The sequence below is a fragment of the Uranotaenia lowii genome, chromosome 1 (genome assembly GCF_029784155.1).
Source record: "Uranotaenia lowii strain MFRU-FL chromosome 1, ASM2978415v1, whole genome shotgun sequence".
Lineage (NCBI taxonomy): Eukaryota > Metazoa > Arthropoda > Insecta > Diptera > Culicidae > Uranotaenia > Uranotaenia lowii.
In genome coordinates, this window is record NC_073691.1 from 13,079,580 (window position 1) to 13,105,023 (window position 25,444).

At 33.0% G+C, this 25,444-nt stretch overlaps 1 protein-coding gene across 2 annotated transcripts in view; it reads left to right on the forward strand.

Moving 5' to 3' along the window:
* The window catches only part of LOC129742353 (serine/threonine-protein kinase 32B), a 314,888-nt gene that overhangs the window by 174,502 nt on the left and 114,942 nt on the right, over nt 1–25,444 (forward strand). For both annotated transcript variants that reach the window (XM_055734247.1, XM_055734255.1), the window contains exons 5-7: nt 11,632–11,797; nt 21,450–21,520; nt 22,324–22,412. In XM_055734247.1, the coding sequence (XP_055590222.1) occupies nt 11,632–11,797; nt 21,450–21,520; nt 22,324–22,412 (326 nt within the window). The remainder of the gene's footprint in view (nt 1–11,631; nt 11,798–21,449; nt 21,521–22,323; nt 22,413–25,444) is intronic.

Genomic DNA, 25,444 nt, shown 5'->3' on the forward strand with positions numbered 1-25,444 from the left:
GTTATGGAAAATAAAAAGACATTAATATGTTCCCTGTTTATGACATATGCACATACAGTCGCTGTTGAAGCAAATCGAATAGGTATCATAAACTGCAAAGCTAACCATCAAAATACAATTTAGCTGTAAAGGGCGTTTAAGTTTAATGTTAATTATGTTGATTTTTTTTTTTGTTGAAGAAGTATACTTTTAGTTTTTGGTATTTGGTAAACTGACAAAAACCGACCATACAAATTTTAAAGATTTGCCCAAAATTTGCCCTGTGCAAAATTTCATCAATCATCAATCGGACTAAATAGATTGATGGGTGCCTCAAAGCGCGTTTTATGACCCTCATCAGTCACAAAAGGGGGGCCAATAGAAATCGGGAAAATATAAATTAAAGTGTTGATGCCAAATTACTTAAAAATGCATGAAACGTCAAGATCTGATGTTATCTCGAAAAAAAAAATCAACTCTCTGGGACGGACGTAAGCATTATGGCACAGATATAGAACACATGAAACATAACACCAGATTTAAAAAAAAATGTGAAATTTCAAATAAATGTCAGATTACGTAAAAAATTAACCATGATGAAAAATTGTTGGACAAATTAGAATGATTGTTATTTATTATTCATCTTATTTTACATTTCTTTTCTTATCTTCCAATGGAAGGATCGATTAAAAAAAATTAAAATTTGGAAAAACATTATCACGATTAGAAATGTGAATTCTCGATTAAGAAAAACATTTTGAACTTCAATAGTTTATATTCGAATTTTACTTGATAAAAATATGAAAAAGTTAAAAAATTTATTCAAGACTGCCAGTGAGAGATAAAACCCTTTTTTGTATCAAAATTCGTTTAGAAATTGATATAAAAGGCCAAAAAAATCTGAAGTTCAAAATAATAACTCTATACATATATTTATAACATAACGTGTTCAATTATACTGACAAATTACAGATTAGGAAATGATGAATAATAAAATGATAAAATAAAAATAATAAAATCCAAGCTTTTTTTGAAAATATTCAAAGCACAAAGATAATACAAATTTAGGTAAAATTGCAAGTTTAAATTTAACTGTAAAGTTGCTACTTCAAATCATGATCGATTAAAAACACATTATTTAATATAATGAACATTAGAGAAACTTTTATAAATTTTCAATCTAAGGTTTTTAACTTTCAAGATCTGAATATTTTGTCTCTATCAATCGGAATATTTGGTCATGAAAAGGACAAAAGACGGAAACTATGTTGTTCTTATTAAAAATTCAGTTTCAAAGGTAGAAGATTTTGTTTTCAATACACAAAAATTCAGATTTAAAAAACGAAGATAAACTTAAGAAATATATTTCATAAAATTAAAATCACCATCACCAAGCAAAACATGTGAAAATTGTAATAGTGAAGAAAGAAATTATGTGCGATCGAAATATTGTAAATTATGAAAAGAAGTAACAAACAAAAAAAAATAGTGAGGTGGTTTTATGCCTTCGGGAGCATAATCTTTCATTTTAAAAATAAGATCAACTCCCAGAGGCTTTTCCCTGCTCTTAAAAAAAAGTAAAAATAGTTTAAATTTAAAAACAAAATATGAAAAAGAAAAAGATTAAATTTTGAAAATTTTAGAAGGATTTTTTTATTAAACTCGTCCAATTATTTTAAAAAAGATTTCAAAAAGGATTTTATTGAATGATTAATTTGTTAGATTTAAGCGTCCTGAACTCGAATCTTTTTGTCAAATTTCGTCAATTTCCTTGCGTTTTGGTGATATGGAGTTCATAAGCTTTAAAATGTATCAGTTTTAAGCAAAAGCAATCATCGATAACTGATAAAGTAACAAATCTACGGTAACAGAAAATAAATCTAATTCTGAATTTGTTTGTTATGCTCATTTAATTCAATTAAGGAATAATATTATAAAGATGATGATGCATGACCTAAAAAGTTAAATTCTTCATTTAAACATTTAAATTTGTGCTTAAAAAAATATTGTATATTCAATTTGGTTTAAATTTCATTAAAGATGGGGAAAAGTACACAAATTGAAAACCTTTATAACTTTTTCTCAGAATTCAAAATTACTTGTAGTCTTGAAAAAAGTTGAAAATTTATTTATACCTTTATTTTTATATCTTGTGATTTTGTTTTAATGTTTTGTCAAAATAATGCAGAAATTTCTAAAATGATTTTGAAATATTTGCAAAAAATTTTCAAAAAACAAAAGCTGATAGCAAAACTTCTTCTTTAGATCCAGGACACATAAATAAGTCAAAATGAGCTTTTAAATTCTTTGCACCTCGAAGGATGTTAATTCCGTGGCATTGTGTAATTTTTTAAAACGTCATTGAATGTGATATTGAGCACTTAGAAGAACAAATAACACAAAATAAAATTGAGACTGAAATTGGTTTCTTTTTCATATCGGCACAATTTTTTGTAAATCAAAATTTTCAATGAAAAAGTTGAGAATACTAGGTTTTAGATTTTAATTTGCTTATTCTGATGACCATCGTGAGTCATGATACATGGCTTCCAACTTGTAGATGCACAAAATTAATATTCGATGAATTAATTTTGAAGTTACAATGTTTCAAATTCTGAAGTTGTTTTATTACACTTCTGAATAAAAATCTATTTTAAAGACAAGGTAGGGATTTTGTATGTCAAGTTTAGAGTTTCAATGCTAAAGGTTGATTGAATTGCATATCGAAAATAATGATTAAAAAGTAGTTTCAATTCGTGAACAGCATATATGTATTAAATGTCGTAAAATTAAATGTTTCAAGCCTAGAGTGATTCAAGACTAATTAATGACTTCCTTGCTAGCACTTATTGAACACCTTTTAAGATCAAGTAATTTCTATTTACTTTTTCGAAAATTTTGCTTGGAAAAAATATTCATGGGGGGCGGGGGGGATTTACCCCTACCAAACCACCAAACCCCTCACCAAAAATGTTATAGAAGATGCTAATTTTTGATCTGGAAGTCCTCCTGAAAACACTGGTCCTCAAATCCACGAAGGAGTCCACTTTCTGAAGCTCCGAAGGTGGTGGTCACTGAACTTCTTACTTCCGTCTAGCTCTAGATTAACCTTTCACTTGATCAATTTCAATCTTCCAGATTTTAAAAATTGTTAGCACGTTTTCAGTTAAGCTTAGCAGGCCACCAAAAAACGACTTCCACCGGGCGCTGGAACTTGAGTTTTTTTCTACAACATGTTTCTTTCTGTCAAAAAACGCATAATCAGGGAACTTTTCAATAATAAATTAAAGATTTCCCTTTTTATCACTATTTGAAAAGAAATTTAACTAGATCAGCGATTCAAATTGACTGAGATTCCTATATTTTTCACAATTGCACAACGTGCATTTTTTTTCTCAAATCTACACAAATGCAAGTTAGAATCCAGTAACTGTAGTCATAGCTGTGAAACTTTTAAAAATATTGACATTGAATAAATAGGCCGATAAAAACTCGATTGAGGTAAAAGAATTCACTGCACTGCTAAACTTATTGAAACTTGATCCTGAAGGTAATGAAAAAGAAAATTTCGAGAAACAACGAAGCAAAACGGAACCACGGAAAAAATGCGACCGTACTCGAGCAAGGCCTACTTAGCTCCTCCAATTTGTCACGCAATTATTGAATAAATATAAGTTTTTGGATAGATATTAGTAATTTCGTGCTAGGTATTGATCAAGATTTATTCAGAAGATAATTATATGTTTTCGGACAGCTAGGGATCATTTATGCCATTGGTCATGGACCGTAGTTGATAGAAAGCTCAAGTTTAAGCTCTAGGGATCAATTGAACCCATATCATACATTTTTGTTAACTATTTTTTAATCAAATTGAGAGTTTACTATTGCTTTGAAAATATGGCATCATAAAGCTAAAAAAACTTAACTAAAAAACCTTGAACTAATTTCTCAACTCTTTCACTACTCCAAATTTCATCCGTGTTTCAAATTCGGTGAATCATATGCGAAAAGAAGTTTTTGGTTCTTAGAAAAACCATTCAAGTAATTTGACTCCGTCTTCTGAAAGTTTTCCGGCCTTGGATAAGCAAGGCAACAACAGAACGCCTGATGAATGTAAACTAAAATTTATCTATTCAGTTTACCAGGGGTCAAATTTTAAGTTTGAAATCATCAATGGTTTTTCAAGTTACTTAATTTATTATATTTTATAGTAATATTGGAGGAGAGCTGGCAACTAGGAATGCTCCGCACGCGTTTTGTTGCCGTTACGTAAATCTCGCGTGTTTAAGTGGTTTTGATCAGAACATTGTGTTTTTTCTATGGTTAATTTAGTTTTGCACCAGTGAAAATCAAGTGACAAGTGTAATTATCGTAATTATGTGTAAAATGTGTTTGTGTTAAAATTTCAAGAGCTACTCTTGAGCCGATCTGAGGGGCTAGGCCTACGCCTCCCGGTAGAATATTCAACACGAGCGTCGATTGGGGAAGGGAGACTCCCGAATATTTTCAAGATAAGTACCTTCATTTTTTTTTTTAATTTCTGTTCCTACCTTTAAAAAATGTTAATATTAATACCTTGTGACAACATTTTTATGCATTTTAGCTCGAATTTTCGACATGTATGCAGTGCAGATACGAAAGCATCCTGTGACATGATATCCCTTGTATACAAGTTTGGTTGCAAGAAATCTCCGGCAACTTTTTATTTCCACGATAGCCTACATTTTGGCGTTTATGTGCTGTAGACACAGCAGAAATTTGAAAGCCCAGTTTTTTTTTAAATTTATCAAGATGAAATCATATTACACATTTTAGTCTAGAATATTATGACGGTTCGATAAGTATAATGTGTGTGGTCGGAAAGGACGGAGAGTTGAATAAACGAGTTAATGTTAGGGAGCACTGTTGCACGCTTAAGTTGTGTTTTCTCTGCTGATTAAATTATTTAAAATTTTTTAGTAATGTGAATGTCTAAAAGAAGTTATTCTCAATGTTTTTGAGTACAATGCGCGTGTGTGTTAGCTAATCATCGAGTTTTGGAGTTTCTGCGATCAAACTTGGGACAAATTCTAAAATTTAGAAGTGAACGCTTTGCACTTCTGGTTTTATGATGACTCGTATACATTGTTGACATTTTGAAAAGTTTCACAATAATCAAATGCAGAAATAACGCTTATGTCAGTTTGAATTTCTAACACTTAAAGATGTATTACGTTCATGCGTTTCCTTTGTGGTAAAATTTAGAGAATCTGAGAAGGAGAAGTATATGTTTCCTTGAAATGTTTACTTTAAATTTAACTATACAAACTATACATAAAAAACAAACTTACAAAAAAATAAATAAAATCAACTATACAGTGATTATTTTTTTAATTATTCTAATTTTGATTTTCTTAAACTTTTATGGAACATTGTAATAAATAAATCGAAATATTTAGGTTCGTATCCAGATTTCTAAAATTTAGCTTTGAAACCGCATGAAAGATTCTTTGGAATTTCGTTTTAATTAGACTGCTGCCATCTAGTTGTCATAACAGCAAAGAAATCTTTTAGCTTTAGAGTTCATTTTTGGATGAATTATTCCTTTTACATGGTAGCTTGTATACAATTCACATTGCAAGAAATGCTTGAGCCGCCTTTTTATTTCACATCAAAACTATTAAGCATATATGTAGGCGTTTATCTGACAGTACAAAAAATAATTGTCAAATTTATTCAAATACTTTACTTTTTACCTAGTTAGGCATACCATGTGTTATTTCTTTATAAATAATTGAAATTCTGATAAAAACATAACAAAACTCACGAAAAAGGCAGATTTTTTGACTGACATTAAAGAGTTATTTCACAGTTATCAACGTTGGGCGATTATACCCGATTTTTACTCTGAGGCCAATAACATTTGCTCCTTAATAATCGGACATTTTATTCAAAAAATTTCATTAATCAATCAATTCTCGAAAAAATGCTCGATTTATCTCATGCTTTCGCTCGTCGGTTATCTCACTTTCCATGATTTGATAGGTTTCTTCCGTGGCTCAGATGTTGAGATCGATTAACAATTTTTTTTTATTCTTATATTTTTAAAATGTACTTGCCCCCCAAAACTCATTTAAGCTTAGTCAATTTTTATTTTTCTCAGTTTCAGTTCTCACTTTTCATTTAAATATTATAGTCTGATAAAAAATCATTTTTTGGCAAGAGTAATGTTCTTTACAAAGCATCTCTAGTAATCGGACGATCTCGGTAGTCGGACACATACTTTAAATGTAAAATGTAGATTTCAGTAAACAGTAAGCAAGTATTGTTTCTAAATATTCCGATTAATATGAAGATCCTAAATCATTCAATAAAAGAATAAATTTAATAGCTTAATTTTTTTGTGCTTTGCTAAGCTTTTTGAATGTATGAGGTACAGATTATTAAGCGAAAAGTAGAAGAATTTCCACAATGGCAAGTATTACGAAGAATAATTACTAGAATAGTTTTCGACGTTATAAAAAATGTGTAGTTCATTTCAGTTCAAGTTTTTTTTAATTTTCAAACATAAAACGCCATTTTGTTAGTTCTCTGTCTCAATAGGGATCACAGCCAGGGTCAAGAGCAAGTTAGACTGAGATTTTTTATTTTTTTTCAATAATTTAAGTTTTATTCCATAATAATTAAAATTTATCTGCTGTATAAATTTGATTGGGGATTACATTCGTTAAATTCATTTCTTAATATGTTCCGCAGAACTTATTTTAAGTACCTCATAGAATTAGGAGTTTCCTTAGGAAATTTCTAGGAGCATAGGAGGTGTAGGAAAACATGATCGCACCATTTACCAAAATGGATCCTGATCTTTACCTTCCTCTAACCAACACAGCCTCTTCCTTGAATACTTGAATATGGATTCGCAGACGTACAGACGGTTTCCATAGCTGGTGTAACTAACTTATCTCTGTTTCTGACTATTTCAAAGTTATTATTTTGGAGTATGCGGGAATGAGGGGTTGCTAGATAGACCAAAAGAGTATCTTACTAACATTCCTTCCTATTATCCTCATTGACTACTAGGACGTGGCCGGCGCCGTTGTTGATCATGTTTATAAGGGAGAGCATGAGTTTTGTGCATTGAGAATGTACTGCTAATCCCAAGCACCATTCTGTTGGACTTTGCACGAAGCTGATGGCCTCGATCAATCACGGAGTAGCAACCATTGGCGATGTGGAACTCGTTCTACTTAGCCACGCCAGCGATCGTGGAGTTCGAAGTGCATGATCTGAGATATAAGTTATACGCATTAAACGCTTTAAATTATTGCTATCAAAATAAAATAGTTTAAAAGCACTTCGGGCTCAATGGTTTAAGGTGGATATGAGTAGTCAAACAAGCTAAGCTAAGCTAAGCTAAGCTATATTTTATAGTAATATTGGCTATTTTTCGGTCTAGGAATTTAATCAAACAACTTAGTTTTCGAAATGCCCGACGTTTCGACCATTCTTGGTGGTCTTTCTCAAGGGAACTGGATGTTTAGTATTTTTTAAACATTAGAATGAGCATTGTTAATATGATATGTAGTGTGTAGACTCACTTATCTGTCCGTTGTTATTGTCAATTTAGTTTTTGTCCAACGTTTAGGAGTCTAGTGTTTGCTGCTCTTCTGTGGAAATATTGTCGTTAATCAATTTCTCACTGTTATTTTACTAAATTTCTTACGGATTTTATCGGGGAAAAATAATAGTTTTTCATCTGATATTCTATGGTCGCACTTTATAGTTATTTATTTTTGTTTATCGCCCTAATCGACCTTAAAGGACTTTTTAAACTTGTTCATTTGAAACGATTTATCCAAAACGACTTTTCTTAGACTTATGGTTTGTTTTCTGGAAAATCGGCTTAAAGAAAGTTTGTCTAGATCAAGGTTGACCCGGTTTAATCCAGGTTTTCCTGGATATTGGATCCAAAATTTGGGAAAAGTCCTGTCCGGCTCAATTGCCCGAATTCCATTGAAAAAGCCCGGATTTGGCCCGGGTTTATTCGCATTTTTATTCTTAAATCAAACTACAACACATAAATTGCGTGGTAATTTTTTTTTTTTTATGCGTCGAAAACAAAATTTGTTGAGGAAGTTTAATACAAATAATCATAAAAGGTTTTTATAAAGCCTTATATGCGATTTGAAATCTGCTGATAAATTTTGATGCAATATTTTTTTTCAAGTTTTTTTTTCTGATTTTTAATGAGTAATTTATAGGTTTTGATCTAATTTGCTCATATATTACCTGAATTTTGTTCGATAGCTTTGTAATTAAATACACGGATTTTGCAAGGTATTTAGATAAAGAGGCTTGGATTTGTCGGGCCCGGACACGAGCTGAAAAATCTCTGGCAACCTTAGTCTCCATACAAATCCAGACAAAGTTTTCTGAAAACCTGGTGAAATCCGGGCATTTGATATAAAAATTCGCGACTATATCCAGGCAAATTTTGTCAAAACCCAGTAATTACTCATCAAAAATGAAGGAAAAAAATTATAAAAATATTTTTTCGTAAAAACTTTTCGATAAATTTGAATTACATTTTTGGCTTCCAAAAAACCATTCATAATTATTTTTAAAAAACTTGATCATAAAAATTCTCTCTTACTCTATGATCTCCATAGATCGTCTTTAAGATAATCTCTGTAATTTCCTAAGATCCTAATAAGAAATTTTATGCTATGAAGAATAACGTTACCTTACTAGTTCTTTCACTTATAGAAGATTCTCGTTCTCGTTTGTCACGCTTATACTCTCAACAACTAAATTATGATTCCTGATCCTTTTGAGGTGCTTTGATTAAAAATATCAAAATTCAAACAAGGTGCCGTGCTGTTGAAATTGAATTCCGTTATCGAATTTACTTAAAGGGTTTTTCTGCGAAAAGCAATCTATTATGATTTAAACCAAAATACTTCTGTTTTAAAAAGTGAAGAATTTAAACTAAAACCGAACTGAAACTTTTCAAAGGGTTTATGAAATTGGAATTGAAAATTGATGCCAACGATACGTGTTTGCATAAAATGCATCAAACTTCGAGTTCTGATGTTTTTTAGAGAAACATTGTTGGTTCAAAATCGGCCTAACAATCATACATTTGATTTAATTAGTAAGCCAATACCAGAAATTATTATTCTCCCAGTTGGAGAAAAGCTAAATACCAGAGAGTTGATTATCGAATGACTTTTTTATAAGTAGAAATAACACAAAATCCTTCCGGTTTATGTAATTTTGTGTCAACAATTCAAACTTCTAGATCTTCAAGTAACTTTTATAATTTTACTTTGCTAGTCCACATTTGTTTGTTCTCATTTTTCAAATTCAGAGTTCATGACTCAGAATACAAAATTAGGATTCTGTATAGAAACAAATTATGACAGCAACACATTATCATTTCATTGCAACAGTACCCCAGTTATCTAAGTATTTGCGCTTAGTGTGTGTACTTATTCAAATTCTTGCACTTGGAATCATAGGAAGATTTGCCGGATGCATCAACAAATCCTTCCCAAGCAAAGCATTCATCGTCGTCGCCTTCGACTGATACGTACCCCAGCATCCGACATCCGGCATCATTTTGCATTTCCATCTAGCAAGAAGCACGGAACAGCAAGTATCAAAACTGTCACGAGACCCAATCCTTCACCAGTTCTGCTGGATGCCATCCGATCCGTATCTGTGCTTCGGAGCAGAAAATGCATCAGGATGACGAGGACGACGACAAGGATGACGCTCCCTAACGGTTGTCCTGAAACGAGAACGACGCAAACGACGACGACGCCAACAGATATCCATCCCATTATTCGAGAAATGTGTAATTGAAACAACAATTCCCTCCTGCAGGGATGATGCCTGAGATGTCATTGAAGAACAGCTGCCGAACAAGTGCCGAATAAAGCTTAGTTCTTTTAGAAATGGGACACTTTCATTTGCTAATAGCTCGTTAACTAGTTATTGGATATTAAAAATTTTAACAGCATTTTGTTGCCTGTAAAAAGTACTATTCGACCTATTTTTTTTCAAAATTTAAAATTTACGCGTTTTTGAGATATGTACGATGCAAGAGAAAAAGAAAAAAATAATTTTGCCCAGTTTCCTATAAAATTCGTCATTATCAAATTGATAGCTGACAAAACCGTTGATTATTCAAAGAATTACTGAGTTTTTGTGGTGGATAAGTATGCAAACACTGTCAATAATGTCCACAAAGTTCAAATCAAGCATTGGAGTGAAGCAGATGATCGGCAACAACGGTTAAGGATCATCAAGGAATGCAAGTCTCATACCAGCATTTTTAATTTTCAATAAACGAAAAACTAAGGGTAGATCGCTGAAATGTCCAAAACAATTTTCTCCGATAAGCTGAAAGTGTTGCCTAATGATGACTCATTGAAATCCAACCTCAAACAACCATTTTTTGATAGTTCCAAAGCTCTTAAGCTGTAAAACCGGTACCGAAAAAAAAAACGTTTAAAAATGTGGTCAAAAATAATCAAATTTGTTCATTTCGAAACAACTGTATCCACTAGAATGCTTCCAGTTTCCAGTTTCCAGGGAAGTATTGGACCAAAAAGTATCAGAAATTGAAGAAGGAAGGTGAAGCCACCTAAAATATAGATTTTAAGAAGTATAAGTTGGAGAAACTGATCAATACCATGACTGAAAAAAGTGTGCGCCGGCCAATGGGAGATACCAAGAATAAAGTAGAAATTTCTTTAACAAAAAACGGTAAATATTTTTTTTCAAATTTTTTCATGAAAGATCATAACATTGCCTTCTTTTTCTTCATAGAAAGTATTCCGTTCAAACGAATGGTTTTTGAGATACAGGCATTCGAAACTGTCCCATTTCTAAAAGAACTAAGCTTTAGCAGCTGTATTTACTCCCAGTAACGACATCCTTTCTGTTTTTCTGCATTTCTTACTAAGCGTCGGTCTGGAATGCTTTTGAAACGATTACTTCTACTAGAGATATTTTTCCTCTCTTCTAGTTTTTTTCTCCGAAAAAATAGCTCAAATTAATCGAAACTTCAACACTTGAATCACGACAATTCATTTAAAATAAAATTTTACCGGATTCAAGAGTTTCAACTGTAAAAATCAAAACCGAGTAGAACTAAATCTAATTTATTTTTTTTTCTCACGGTCGCCATGTACATTGGAAAATCTGGTACGCTCGTGATGAGTGCCAATCGTAAAACGCTGCTCCTCCAATCAGCTCGTAAAAATCAAATTTGCATCGTCACCACCATTCAACGACGACGAATCGTCACCAATCAACGGTCATCATCGCTGGGCTCAATGCTGATGGTGAATGGAGCGAAAAATAAAATAAAACGAACAGCTAGCTCGAGTCCGCTGAGAGTAGCTATAAAATTGTTCTCGAGTTTTAGCTTCCTTCCACGTTTTTGGCGCAATATAAAAAATACTGGGGGTAATAATCTCAGAAAAACGTTTAATTTTTTTTTTCGTTTATGCAAATTTAATTGTGGAAATCCTCATTGCGTTTTAATTTTGAATCCGAAATTCCAATCAGGAATTAAATTGATTACTTACTTGACCTCACAGAAAGTTTAGTAAAAAAAAGTCGTGAACTTATCGAAAATCCTCTCTTTTTTCACTTTCGCAGGTTTGCATCGTGCAGAAACGTGATAATGGAAACCTCTTTGCGATGAAATACGTCAGTCGGAGTGCCTGCATTGGACGGGGGGCCCTCGGGGGTGTCCTCAAAGAGGTGGAGCTGTTGGCCACCCTGGAGCATCCCTTCCTGGTCAATCTGTGGTTTTCGTTTCAAGGTAAGCTTTCGCATGTTTGAAAAATTGTAAATGAAATTGTACTACGAAGTTATTTCTTTAAAAAATGTGAATTTTTATAAATTTGATTTGTTTTGTAACTATCGGAGAATATTTTTTGAAAATATATCAACTCATCATCTTTAAAGTCTCATTGATTCTTCCAATTTAATTTGTTTTGTTTTCATCAATTAACATCGTAATGACAATTCTAAAATTAAAATAAAATCAAAGTCTTTTCTTTGGGAAAAGTATGTCTACAGGATGAAACTATCTTCAAATATTCATGTGAATTTTATGTAAATTTTCATCAGTTTATTTTTTTTTTTCGTTGCTCAAGTCTCCTCTTCTCAGATAATGTCCAACTCAAAACTTTTCTTGTTTCTTCTCGAAACTTATTCCAACCTGCTGTGCATGGAATAAGTTATCTGGTTTTCCATTACACAAGTTTTTAAGAGCTTTCTCTGTTTGTTCCCTGTCAGAATTTGTGGGTAAACTGAAATTATCTGTAACGAAAGGTGGACAACAATTTAGATAGTTGACGCAGTCGTCACTATGTTTTATGATTTTTTTAAGGTAACGACAAAAATTTTAGGTGACCAAAATAAGCCAAAAGTAGAAATCAAGTAGAAACTTTGAATTGTTTCAACTGATCCAGGATAAAAAAAAACTGCATCAGCGTGTATCACCAATTCTTTTTTTGGCGAGGTCTTTTTCGAATTTAATAAAAATAAGTCAGGAATGTCAGATAATTTTCTAACAATATATTTTTAATGAATTACCGTTGAAAAAACAGTTAATATACCTAACTTTTTTGTGTAAAATTGGTTTAAGTAAATAAATAAAGTTTATAATACTTAAATAATCATTAGTTCCGATCAACATGTTAAATCTACATTATAACTTATACATAAATAAACATCATTTTTTGTTGATTGTTTGATATGATGTTTGGAAAAATTAATGTTTAAGCTACGTTCCTATCCAATAAAAGGGTATTTTTAATTACTTGTACAAAATTTCATCAACATTGGTCAGCAATCGGAAAAATATTAAAGTCTTGTCAATAAATTAAATAAATATTTAAATTGAATTACTATTTTCTAGCATCCTCTCAAAAAACGGTCGATTAAGATTCTTGCTAGGACAATTTCATAGAAAAAAAAGATTAAGGAGTGTATTCGAAACAAAAATGCAACACCTTGTTTTGTGAACAACTTCTCAATGCATGGATGGAAAATGATGAAATTTTCAGCGAAGTTATTTGGTAATGAAAAACTTACAAAGTTTTGTGATGTTCTATCAAGTGGTTTTTGAGATAGCGTTCAATGAAGAATTTTTTAGGCAATAATTTTTGGGCAACACGTGCGCCAGCTATAATGCATACTATGATCCACCTTTCTTTCAAATCAAGGCTATTTTTGATTACGTTTGCTATTTCCTGAAGCTTGACCTTCAAAAGAACTCAAAATTTTGAATTTGAAAAGCTTTGCAGAGAAAACGGTCGCTTTTGGAAACCGTCTTCTTTGTATTTTTAGGCATTCTTCATCTCAATCGTTATGACAGACTGAGTAATTAGCAGTTTCTAAAGATCGTTAGCCTCCTCAAGCACTAGACATTAAATTTTTCAATTTTTCTTTATGTTTATCTCTGGAAAATACAGGCGAGACTTTTCAACCAAACATTTCTGGTCGAAAGCCTGCCAGATGAGTGCTTAAGAGTTAGTTTTGCTGTCGATTACAAAATTTTCCAAAATATCTTCCCACAAGCAGTGCGAATATTTTGCGAACGATTTGACTACCGTACTTCGTTTATTCTACCGATGGGCAGCTTCCCTACTTTGTAATTTCCTGGGTCTCCTTCTAGAACTTTTCCGGATTTTGCACGATGCTGCCCAAAAATAATGTATTTTTTGCGAATACACTCCTTATGCAGATTTTTTATCAACTTTCTCGTGAATTGGATGTTTAAAATGATAAAATAAAGAGTATTGAAAAATTTTAATTTTATTAAGTGCGAAATCAATACACATTTTTTCCATATTTCCTATCTAGTGGGAATTTTTTTTTCTAAATAGTTAGGGTGTAAAAATTAGCTCTTAGGAACATTATAATCTTCAATCTTTGTTGGGCACAGGTTCCTTTTACCTTGGTTGGTGTAAATCCTTCGACAGCCTTGGCGAAATCCGACCTATCCCAACACTGATTCCCGATCGTGTTAATCTCACAAGGTCTTCCAAATTAGACCAACGATCACTACATGCATTCGCATGCAACTCAAGTCTACCAGCTTAGGGTTTTTCAAAATATAAAAGCCGACTAGGCAGTAAAACAGTTTCACTTCAACTTAAAACTTATAATTACTGTTTCACTTAAAACTAGCTTTAAAATATGCAGGCAACAAAAACGAATGAAGTGTTCCGACGATGGCTCGATGTGAGTTGGGTGCGTGTTGGATTTGGACTGGCTGGTCTTCAGATCCTCCGCTTTATCTGCTGTCCGTTGAGGTTTCTGAGGTGGAACTCACTTTCGTGCGATGATTTTGCCTATTGCGATCGACCACGATCACACCGTACCGACTTACTCCCATCTCTTGATTGTTGTTGCTTCTCTGATCGATAGCTATTGTGATCTGCTATTAGACAACAAACAGCAACAATGCCCAGGCCAGGTTCACAAGGGTGATTTGTGGGTGATTTGTTGTGACGGGGTATCAGAAGCTGGTGTTTTGACTGGGTCGAACGGAGTTGAGCCAAACCGGTTTTCGAGAGTGCATTGAACTTAATTAGCATCTGATCTCAGTGATGCTCAACTACCAAACAATCTTATTGATATTATTAAATTTTCCCTCTTTTTTCAATAAATGCAGTTTGAATAAGAGTTATTTAAAACCTTTGAAAAAAAACTCATTGTTGCATCAAAGCATTGAAACTAATTTAAAAAAAAAAATGTTTTAAATTTTTTGGACAACATGATTCAACAACGTCCTTCTTAACTGATTTACGAGCATATTTTTAATAAAAAACGGAATCTGATTTTAATTCAATTTATTCCTACTTGATTTAAATCAAGATTCTGATACCGCCAGGCTAGATATTAAGTCACCAAAAGTATGTTAGAGTTTAATATGAACTTCATAATGCCATATTTTTAAAGCAATAGTGAACTCTCAATTTTTTAAGAAGATGTTTTCCAAAATATATGTTATTGGTAAATTGATCCCTAGAGCCCAAAAAGATATATTTTTCTTCTGAATGGATCGTGATCATTGGTTATCATTTAATTACTAATATTTGTTCAAAAACTAATGTTTATCCAGTATTTATCTGTTAAAATGGTTCGAAAATCCTGTATTTATCTAAAAACTAGAAAATTGCGCCTTAAAGTATGCAATAACGGTAGGGTAGTAGATAAACTTTTATAATTCTCTTTGTCTAATGCATAAAAACTGTGAAATGAGAGCGAATATGGCAAAAAATTATCACCGGACCTTTTATCTTCGGATTTTCTAGATTTTTGCCTAGGTTCAGGACACCCTGAATTAAGGATCAAGTCTCCTTTAGTAAAGGATCAAATCTCATGTAACTTAAAAAATATCCCAATTTTTTTTAGTCTCACAAAAATGCTTCTAGTTCGTCTACGAATTCATACATCGCTCCAACTTTTTGAGCATATAAACTTGAAATTACACGCTATCAGAAAATACAAAAAGATATGATGAAAATAAGAAAAGGAGATCAAGTGTCCCTATTCTCACCTACAGTACATCTTATAGAAATGTATATTTAAATTTCATGATATAGTTGAGATTCGCTTACCAGTATATGTTTTATCAAAGCTTGATTTGAAAACTTAAAGTTATTTTGCGTTTCCTGCTTTCTTCAAAGGTGCGCATAAAGGTAAATAAAATAATAATATTCATGAGTATTTCATGTAAAAATGCTTCTTTAAATTCACGAAATTATTGAAAAATGGTATCATTGAAGAATGTTTGAATAAATTACAAAAAAAAAATTCCCCTTAGAATAAGAACTAAGTTTTTTTTACTCTATGACTTATTATAAAACCAAAATTTCTAGTATATTGTGGGAATGATTGCTTAGAGAAAATTAATCATAAAAAATACGGTATATAAAGCTTAGTTCTTTTAGAAATGGGACACTTTCTTTCGCTAATAACTCGTTAACTAGTTCAAAATTTTGAGAGCATTTTGTTGCCTGTTGAAAGTACTATCTGGCCTATTTTTTTCAAAATTTTTAATTTACACGTTTCAGAGATATTTATGATGCTAGAGAAAAAGAGAAAAAAATACTTTGCACAGTATCCTTTAAAATCCATAATTTTTTAATTGATAGCTGACAAAACCGTTGATTATTCAAAGAATAACTGGGTGTGAATGGTGGTAAAGTATGCAAACACTGTCAAAAATGTCTCCAAAGTTCAAATCATGCATTGGGGTGAAGCACATGATCGGCAACTACGGTTAAGGGTCATCAAGGGAGTCATGTATCATACCAGAATTTTCATTTTTAAGTAAGCGAAAAACTAAGTGTAGATCGCTGAAATGTCCAACAATTTTTTTTCCGATAATCGGAAAGTGTTGCCTAGTAATAGCAGCTCTAATTTTAGCTGTTTTAATAACGAGCCAACGTTTTTCCACAACACCGGAAGTTCCTTACTGGATCTGTTATTATCTGATTCAGTTGATGTTATACACCGATTTAGTCAAATATCTCTACCAGGAATATCTCATCATGATTTGATTTTTTCATCACTGAATTTTGTCAAAGTTGTTCAACCGGAAGGCTTTTGGTTTCGTGACTACAAGAACTTTGACACAAATGCACTTATAGTTTTTCTCACTGAAGTAGATTGGACCCGTTTTCTAAGTATTGAAGATTCTGATATTCTTGTTGGTATTTTCAATTCATTACTGTTAGAAATTCACAAGACCTTTTTTCCCCTAAAATATAGAAGCTATCGCAAGAATGAATGGTTTAACCATGAAATAAATCATGCAATAATCAACAGGAACTTGGCCTACAATTCATGGAAGCGTTCGAAATCTGTCGTAGATAAAAATCATTATAAAACCCTGAGAAATAAAGTTAATTCGTTGATCGCTAAAGCAAAAACTGAGCGTGACAAAAAACGTATCAATCTTGATTTACCTGCTAAACTATTTTGGAATAATTTGAAAAAGTTCGGGCTGAGCAAATCAGAAGGTAATTTGGCTGTGTCTAATTTTTCTGCTGAAGAAATAAATAATTATTTTACTTCGAACTTTACTAGTTGCTCAGTTGAACAGCTTCATTGTCCTCATAGATTGCATGGATTTAATTTTAAATATTTTGAGGAATATAAAATTATTAATGCTCTCAGTTCGATAAAATCTAATGCTGTGGGAGTTGATGAAGTTCCAATAAAATTACTAAAAATTATTCTACCATACATTTTACCCACACTCAGACATATTTTCAACATTATAATCAAAACTTCAAAATATCCCTATCAATGGACGAAAACCAAAGTTATTCCAATTCCAAAAAAAAAAAAACAAAATCTCTTGAATTGTCAAACCTGAGACCTATTAGTATACTGAGTGCAACTTCAAAAGTATTTGAAAAGTTAATTAAGAACCAAATTACAGAATATTTAAACCAAAACAATATATTACACGAATTCCAATCTGGATTTCGTTCTTCACATAGCACTGAAACTGCTCTTATGAAGGTGCATAACGATATTGCAGATACGTTGGATAAAAAGGGAATCGCAATACTTTTAATGATTGATTTTGCAAAAGCTTTTGATCGTGTTTCCCATTCTAAACTTATTAATAAGCTGATTTCTAAATATAAATTTTCTAGATCAGCTGTTGAAATGGTACAGTCTTATCTGCAAGGTCGATCACAATCGGTTTTTTTTTCAATGAATGCTTTTCTAATTTCGCTTCCATTGAATCAGGGGTTCCTCAAGGATCAATTTTAGGACCTTTATTTTTCTCGCTTTTTATTAATGATTTACCTTCTGTTTTGGAACACTGCTCTGTTCATCTTTTTGCAGATGATGTCCAAATATATCATTGTACAAAAAGAACTTCTGATTTAAATGTTTTTGATGCTAAAATTAATCAAGATCTAGCTAAACTGATTGAATGGTCCAATGAAAACCTCTAACCAATCAATCCTGCAAAAACTAAAGCCTTGTATTTCGGAAGACAGCTTACCTCTTCGGTTTACCCTCCACTTATACTAAATGATTCTACTGTTCAGTTTGTTGATTAAGCTGAAAACCTTGGTGTTATTTTTGACAAAGATCTTTCCTGGAACAGACATGTTAACGCTCAATGCTGTAAAATTTATGGTGCGATGAAAAGATTAAACCTTACAACAAGTCATTTAGATGTAGCCACAAAACTGAAACTTTTCAAGACATATGTCTATCCCCTGTTTATCTACAATGATTTTATTTATTCTAATGCTCTAGAAAGATCTGTAAATAGATTGCGTATAGCCCTTAACTCCTGCGTACGCTATGTCTTCAACTTATCACGTTTCTCTCGAGTTTCTCACCTTCAATAGCTGCTCATTGGCTGTTCATTCGATAACTTTTACAAGTAGGGGAGAGTGGGGATACTTGATCCCCTTTTCTTATTTTCACCATATCTTTTTGGAAAATTTTGGCAACTCGCCGTCTTTGACATTTTATGACAGCTTGTAACATCAAGTTTCTATGCTCCAAAAATTAGAACGATACTTGAACCCGTTGATGAACTAGAAGCATTTTCGTGGGAGTAAAAAAATTGCGATTTTTCTGAAGTTAGGGGAGACTTGATCCTTTATTGAAGGAGACTTGATCTTTTATTCAGGAAGCCCTAATCCTTGTATACAAATCTAACAAAACCCCAAGATAGAATGTTAATTGACTATTTTGGTCATGTTTGTTCTCATTTCACAATTTATAGCAGACATAAGAAGAAAATTCTATGACTTTGTCTCAACGCTAAAAACATTGCATACTTAAAGGCGCCTTTTTTATAATTAAGAGAAAATTAATTATTTTTGCTCTTTTCTTCAGAAAATTGTTTGATAAATATTAGTTTTTGGATAAATATTAGTAATTTCGTAATCAGCAATCATAACGATCAATTCAGAAGAAGACTATGCCGTTTGGAAGGGGGATCAATTGTACCCGACTCTAGGGGATCAATTGTACCCATAATCAACATTTTAGAAAACTTTTTCTGAAAAAAGTTGAGAGTTTTCCATTGCTTTGAAAAGATGGCATTATGGAGTTCATTTTACGCTCAAACGATTGATACATTGGAACATATATTTTTTTCATAATTTTCTCATGTAAGAACATTTTAAAGTGATGAAAAAAGATTACAAGTTACATTTTGTGAAATTTTTCAAACAAAGTTAAATTACTCAAACAATTATTTGATTAAAAATTTTTAAACTACAAGCATTCTTATTTTGCTCATTTTGGCACATTTTTCTAAAACATTTGATCTTTGTAAGACATTCCAGTTTCGAGATATAGCTAAGGAATCAAGTATCCCCAGGGATCAAGTTTCCTCATTCTCCCCTATAGATCCTGCATGATAATGCACCGAATTATCAACTCTGGAAAGCCACAGTATTTGAAAAGTTTGTTCGTACCTCTTCGAAATTCGCGCACTGGAAATATAATAATCCCGCCACATAGTTCTTCCTATTACATAGATATTTTTTCGTCCGAGGTATTGTAAATTGGAATAATCTTCCCACCTCTTTAAAACTAATTCAAAAGAAATCAGAGTTTAAAAGGAGTTTGCTAGAAAATAATATTGAGTAAGAACGACATCAATTGAGTTTAGAATTTGGAAAATGGAACGAATAGTCATTATGTTAATAAATAGAAACAACACACATCCACCATATTGTAACAACTTATAAGGTTAAAATCTTACGTTACATGAATAAAGAATGAAATAATAATAAATAATAGTAATGAGTGATCCATACTTTACCTTGAACAACCATTTTTTGCTTGTTCCAGAGCTCGTAAGCTGTATAGCCTGATAATAACAAAACTTATGAAATACCCTATTTTGAACAAATTCCTGCGTTTGAATTCAATTCCATGTCTGCTCGTGGCAAGGTCCCTAGCATATAAAAGTATGTTTTTGCTGATTATTTTTTTATAAAATATAATGATTTGCAAAATACTGCTCCTGTGGAAAAAACAACAATTTTCAAAACAAAAATCTAGGTTTTCGCTGTTTTTAAAAGTCTAAAAAGAGTAATCTTGTATATACCGTTCGCAACCTACGATCTATACTAACCGATTATACTTTAAGTTCAATCTCATGATGGTTTTACTTCGTTATTGTCAGATTTTGCCATCAGAAATTCCATTAAAAACGCATTAAAGTGGCTCAAAAATAGTCAAGATTGTAAATTTCGAAACAGCTGTATCCACTAAATTGCCCTCAGTTTCTTTTAAAAGAGAAGTATTGAACCGAAAAGTATCAGAAATTGAAGGAGGAGGATGTAGCCACCTAAAATATAGATAAGGCGAAGTATAAGTTTGAAAAACTGATCAGTATCATGACCAAAAATAGTGTGCGCTGGCCGATGGGAGGTACCAAGAATAAAGTAGATTTTTTTCTTACAAAAAACGAGAAATATTTTTTTTCATGAATTATCATAAGATTACCTTCATTTCCTTCATAGAAAGTATTTAGATCAAACGAATGGTTTCTGAGATACACGCATTCCTAACTGTCCCATCTCTAAAAGAACTAAGCTTTACTAGAGAGTGATTTGTACTGGTCCAAAAAACGGTTTGCACAAGTTTTCAGCTGTATTATTTTTCACAGATGTATTAACCTCGAAGTGAACAAATATGGTACCTCAGTGAAACTTCATGACTATTAAAAAAATAACAACTCAACTCTAAGGCACATCTTCCGATGATTTGATGGCTTACAAATGATAAACGATCTGCCCACCGTGAACCAAAATCAATCTCGTGGCCGTTGACTTAGAAGACGCTCTATCCACTATGCCTCGTTAGGCATTATTTATAGAATTAGGTAGAACGTTGATTAAAACACGAATTTTTTTTGCAAGGATAATCGAGTCCACAGATAATGCAGTTCAACCACCTGTATTGAATTTATTTTAATAATTTTTTGACGGTCGCCATAGAAATAAAAATTTAATCAGAGTGCCCAATTTTTTTTCAGTTCCTAATTTTTTCCAGCGACATGAAATCAATCACCGAGCAATATATCGTTGAGATTTCAAATGTTCCTTACAATAGCTAGGTGCAGCCTAATTTTTACACTGAAATGGACAAATATCTGAAGCTAAAAAGTATGGATTCTTAACGAGAATAACAATTCACGATTTTATCCGTTTTTTATAAATTTATATATAAAATTTTTTTATTGAGAATAATAGAGCCAGTCCTTTAGACTTTACTTAGAACCAAACTTCGATGCTAAATGTTTCATAGCTGGTGACATTAAAGTTAATCTGTTATTCAAATCAATACAATGAACGAATCAACCATTCCATCAATTGTCAAAACAATTTACCGTTCCATCCCCTTTAATGATTGTTTCACATTCATTCGGATTTTTTTTCCCATTTTCATTCCAGACGAGGAGGATCTGTTTATGGTGTGTGACCTGCTGGCCGGTGGTGATTTGCGCTATCATCTGAACCATCAGGTAGGTCATTTTCATCGATGCACGCAAAACAACGACGAAAAAATGTATCTGCTTATAGATCAAACCATTAATTTCCTCCGCCCTCGGCAAACAACAGTCATATAAAATTATAGAGACCTATCTATTGTAGATTCAGAAAAAAAAAATCTGGATTGATATGTATCGTTTCATTGTATTTTTTCTCTATTCATTGATGATGGTTTTCTATTTCAGATATCATCTGTCAGATCTGATGAGTTTGATTTCAGTTCAATTTGTTTAGACTGAAATTTTTGAATTTCAGTACTAATTTCCTAAAATTCTGATTTCTTTGCTCGGTGTTTTGATTTTTTTAAATTGTAATCATTAAATTATTCAGGAGGACCCCTTTTATTGTTTTCAAAGCTTCCAGATCCTTTTTTCAATTCCATAACAAATGTTAAAGGATACTTTCCTCAGTCGGAAATCTTTTCTCAATTCCATTACTATTGGTATCTTTCCATGTGTCAATTATCGCCCCCTCCACGTCATTCAACTGATGCCTGATATCGGATTGTGTGGCCTTCGGAATCGGAACAACACGGATAACCACCAACAAACCCACACCCATTTGTGATGTGGCTGTCTGTCTGCTGATTCCGGATGAGGATTGTTTATGTGGCTTGCCACATACACCAACTAACGCCGGACCCATTCGGATGATCGGAATCTAACAATCGACAACCTTTCCTCCGGTTTCCCTGACTTTCCGAACAACCGGAACCGGATGTTTACTACACTTGCTGCCTTGCTTGCATGCTCGATGCCTTGCGGGAAACCATAAGGTGGAATTTACGGAAGCCAGCGTTGCCTTACTGGTGTGTGAGATCGGTTCCGCACTCGATTATCTGCAGAAGCAGCGCGTCGTTCACAGGTGAGATTTTTTTTCTTTTATTTCTATTTGTTGTTTTCCATTTGTTCGATAATCCTGAATGAGGCTAATTAAATTTCTTGATGAATGCTGCTATATTCGAAAAAAAAATAGGAAAGTGGTGATACGCCTTACCATGATGGTAAAAACGATAACAGCATAGAATGATTAATGAAAACGAACATTGCTTAATTGATTTGATTATGGTAATTCAAACCGGAAGACTGGAGTGAAGTGATTTTATTCTAATAATATCTACCCCTGTCGGTTCGTTTGTCGGATAGAATTTAATCTATGGATAGAGCATTCCGTTCATTGGTGAGGATTTTCAACTGTTTCTGGAACCTGAAACGTGGTTTGGTTGGCTATTTTTAATTTTGAATTTGAGGGGAGCAAAACCTGACATAATAACGCTTCAGGCAGGAAGGCAAACATACGAATTGCGGCATGGAATGTGGTGTGATAAATTTGGCACGCGTCGAATTTACCGGTTGTGTTTGGCTCAATAACGGTAAAGTTAGTACCGTTTAACGACACAAATAGTTTATTTTGATTGTTATTGCAAGATGGTCTTTTTATCGCTTGTTTGGCGGCATAGCCTTTGGCACATTCTCAAAATTGCAATTGGACGGCATAAAATTTAAAATAAAAAATACATGTTCACGTTGTGATATCACCAATGACAAAAAGTACTAGTAACACCGTATAACCTATTTCACTCTCATCGGTCCCTGAAATTTTTACCCGTTAGAGTCCCTGGTGTGTCAATTTGACACTCCAGACTAAAACCGCTATTTAAGAAAAAATCCGAAAAAAACATGATTCGGAAAAAGGTTTTAGATTGTAGCTACGAAATGCTAAAAAAAAATTTCACTATATTCTCAAAAAAGCTCAAGCTGGAACAAGCAAGCAACAAGCACATGAAGGTATATTTTTTTTAATTATTTTAGATCGTGACCACAAAAAGGGTAAAAAAGTGGTGTCAAAACCATACTTTTCAATCAATGAATCGTCAGATTAAATTAAGTCACACCAGATAAATTTTGAAAAAAGCATTGAAAAGTCAACATAATTTGGCGTTTTTTGGCATTTTTAGATTTTCAAAATGAGTAACACAGAATTTTTGACGAATGTTCAAAGCGCTTACATGTTAGTGTTCAGAAAGTATGTCAAATTTTTATTTATAGTATTTGTGTAAAGTATTGCAGCGCTAATCTAAATACACCACAAGAATCGGAATATAAATTTTTTTCTGATGAATATAAATTTATTGCAAAAATCTTGGGTGAATATACTCAAAATCCAGTGCAAAGTTGAATTTAAGCCTTTGAAAATCTAAAAAATTGCAAATTGACATAAAGTTCGAAAAACAGCTACTTTTGAAATTTCGTCGAGAATTCTGTGTTTCGTTTTTTGAAAATCTAAAAATGCGAAATTGTGTAAATTACATCAACATTTCAATCCTTTTCTAAATTTATTTGGTATAATTTGGACAATTTTGACCCGTCAAATTGATTTAAAAGTACGATTTTAACACCTTTTTTTTACTTTATTTGTGGTCATGATCTTGAAAATTTAAAAAAAAAAACTACCCTCATGTACAACGTATAGCTTATAACTTCAGCTTTCTTGTAAATTAGGTGAATATTTATTTTGAACATTCCGTAGCTGTTTTACAGTCTTTTTTCCGAAGCATGCTTTTTCAGATTTTTACTTCTCAGACTTTGAATAAAAAAAAACTGACTTGTTTAAGGTGAATACTGTCTGAAATTTATATTTGAGTGACATGACGAGGTTTCCAAAACTATAAGTTTTGTAAAAATTGGTTATGAAACAAGAGAGACATAGCGGATTTAGTCAAGAGCATGGCCGTAGGAACGGGGAGGAGGGTTTTGGGGGTTAAACCCCCCCTCCCCCCCATGAGGATCCAAAACAGCAAGCAAGATATTCTACTCTACACTCAAAATTTCAAATTGTTACCATTCGAGTCAGTTACCCTATGCCACTCACGAAGAGTACTCATTTTCCTATTTAAACGCCTGAATGTTTATTTGTTTTATGTTGCATGTCCCGTACAGTAAAGTAGAATAAATAAACATTAATAAAAATCTAGATTAAAACTTTAAATAATATTGTATAATAAATAAATAAAAAGATAAGATAGGGAACTCCTAACGGTCACATTGAACACATGCTCCACAAAACACTTACCACACATAACACTTAACGGGAAAAAGGGATGAAGAAAGAAAAAGACAGCACGCTAAAGGGAAAATCGCTAACGATAAACGGCAAAAGGGAAAATATCGTTAAAAAGGGAACGAAGGAAATCGACTACCGGGAAGCCTAAGGTCTTTTCCATCCGACTTCCGTACGATACACATCGGAGCCCGTTAGTGGAAAAGAGCCGTGTATCTTCTGCAACACGAGATCAGGTAACCTAGAATCGTATTCCCGGTAGTTCGATCATCACCCTGACGTTTCCCTTGGTCTATTAGGACCCATTATTTTTATTATTAGGCAGTTTTGCCAAGGTCCGAAGCTAGCCTGGATAATCTGCGTCGCGCAATAAACCCGACCGTCACCGTCAACCTGCAGCCAACAATTCCGTAAGTTGCCACAACCACTTCTCTAGCACTTACCGGGGGTTGACTGGCGCGTGAAAGGGTTTGCGACAACAGCTAGCAACCAACAACACCCTCCTTGCGAGCCATAGCAAACGCTCACCAGCATTTGGTACCCGTCAATGTTTCACGAGGTCCGGAACCGAAGGTTCGGTACCGTCATTGCCACCCGTTTCACCACGTGCGATCCCCGAAACCCAAGACATCCCGCAGCAGCAGTTCCCGTTGGCCGGCCACATCATCGAGAACACACTACACTAAACACAGAGCAACAAAACTGTAAGTAGGACAAATAAAACGTTAAAAGACTAAAGACCGGTGTTTTGGAATTCTTGACTAGTGTCACCACCTTGTCAAAGCCGACCCGAGGTTCTTCGCAACCTCTGCTCCGCTGAGCCAACCAAAAGAGGC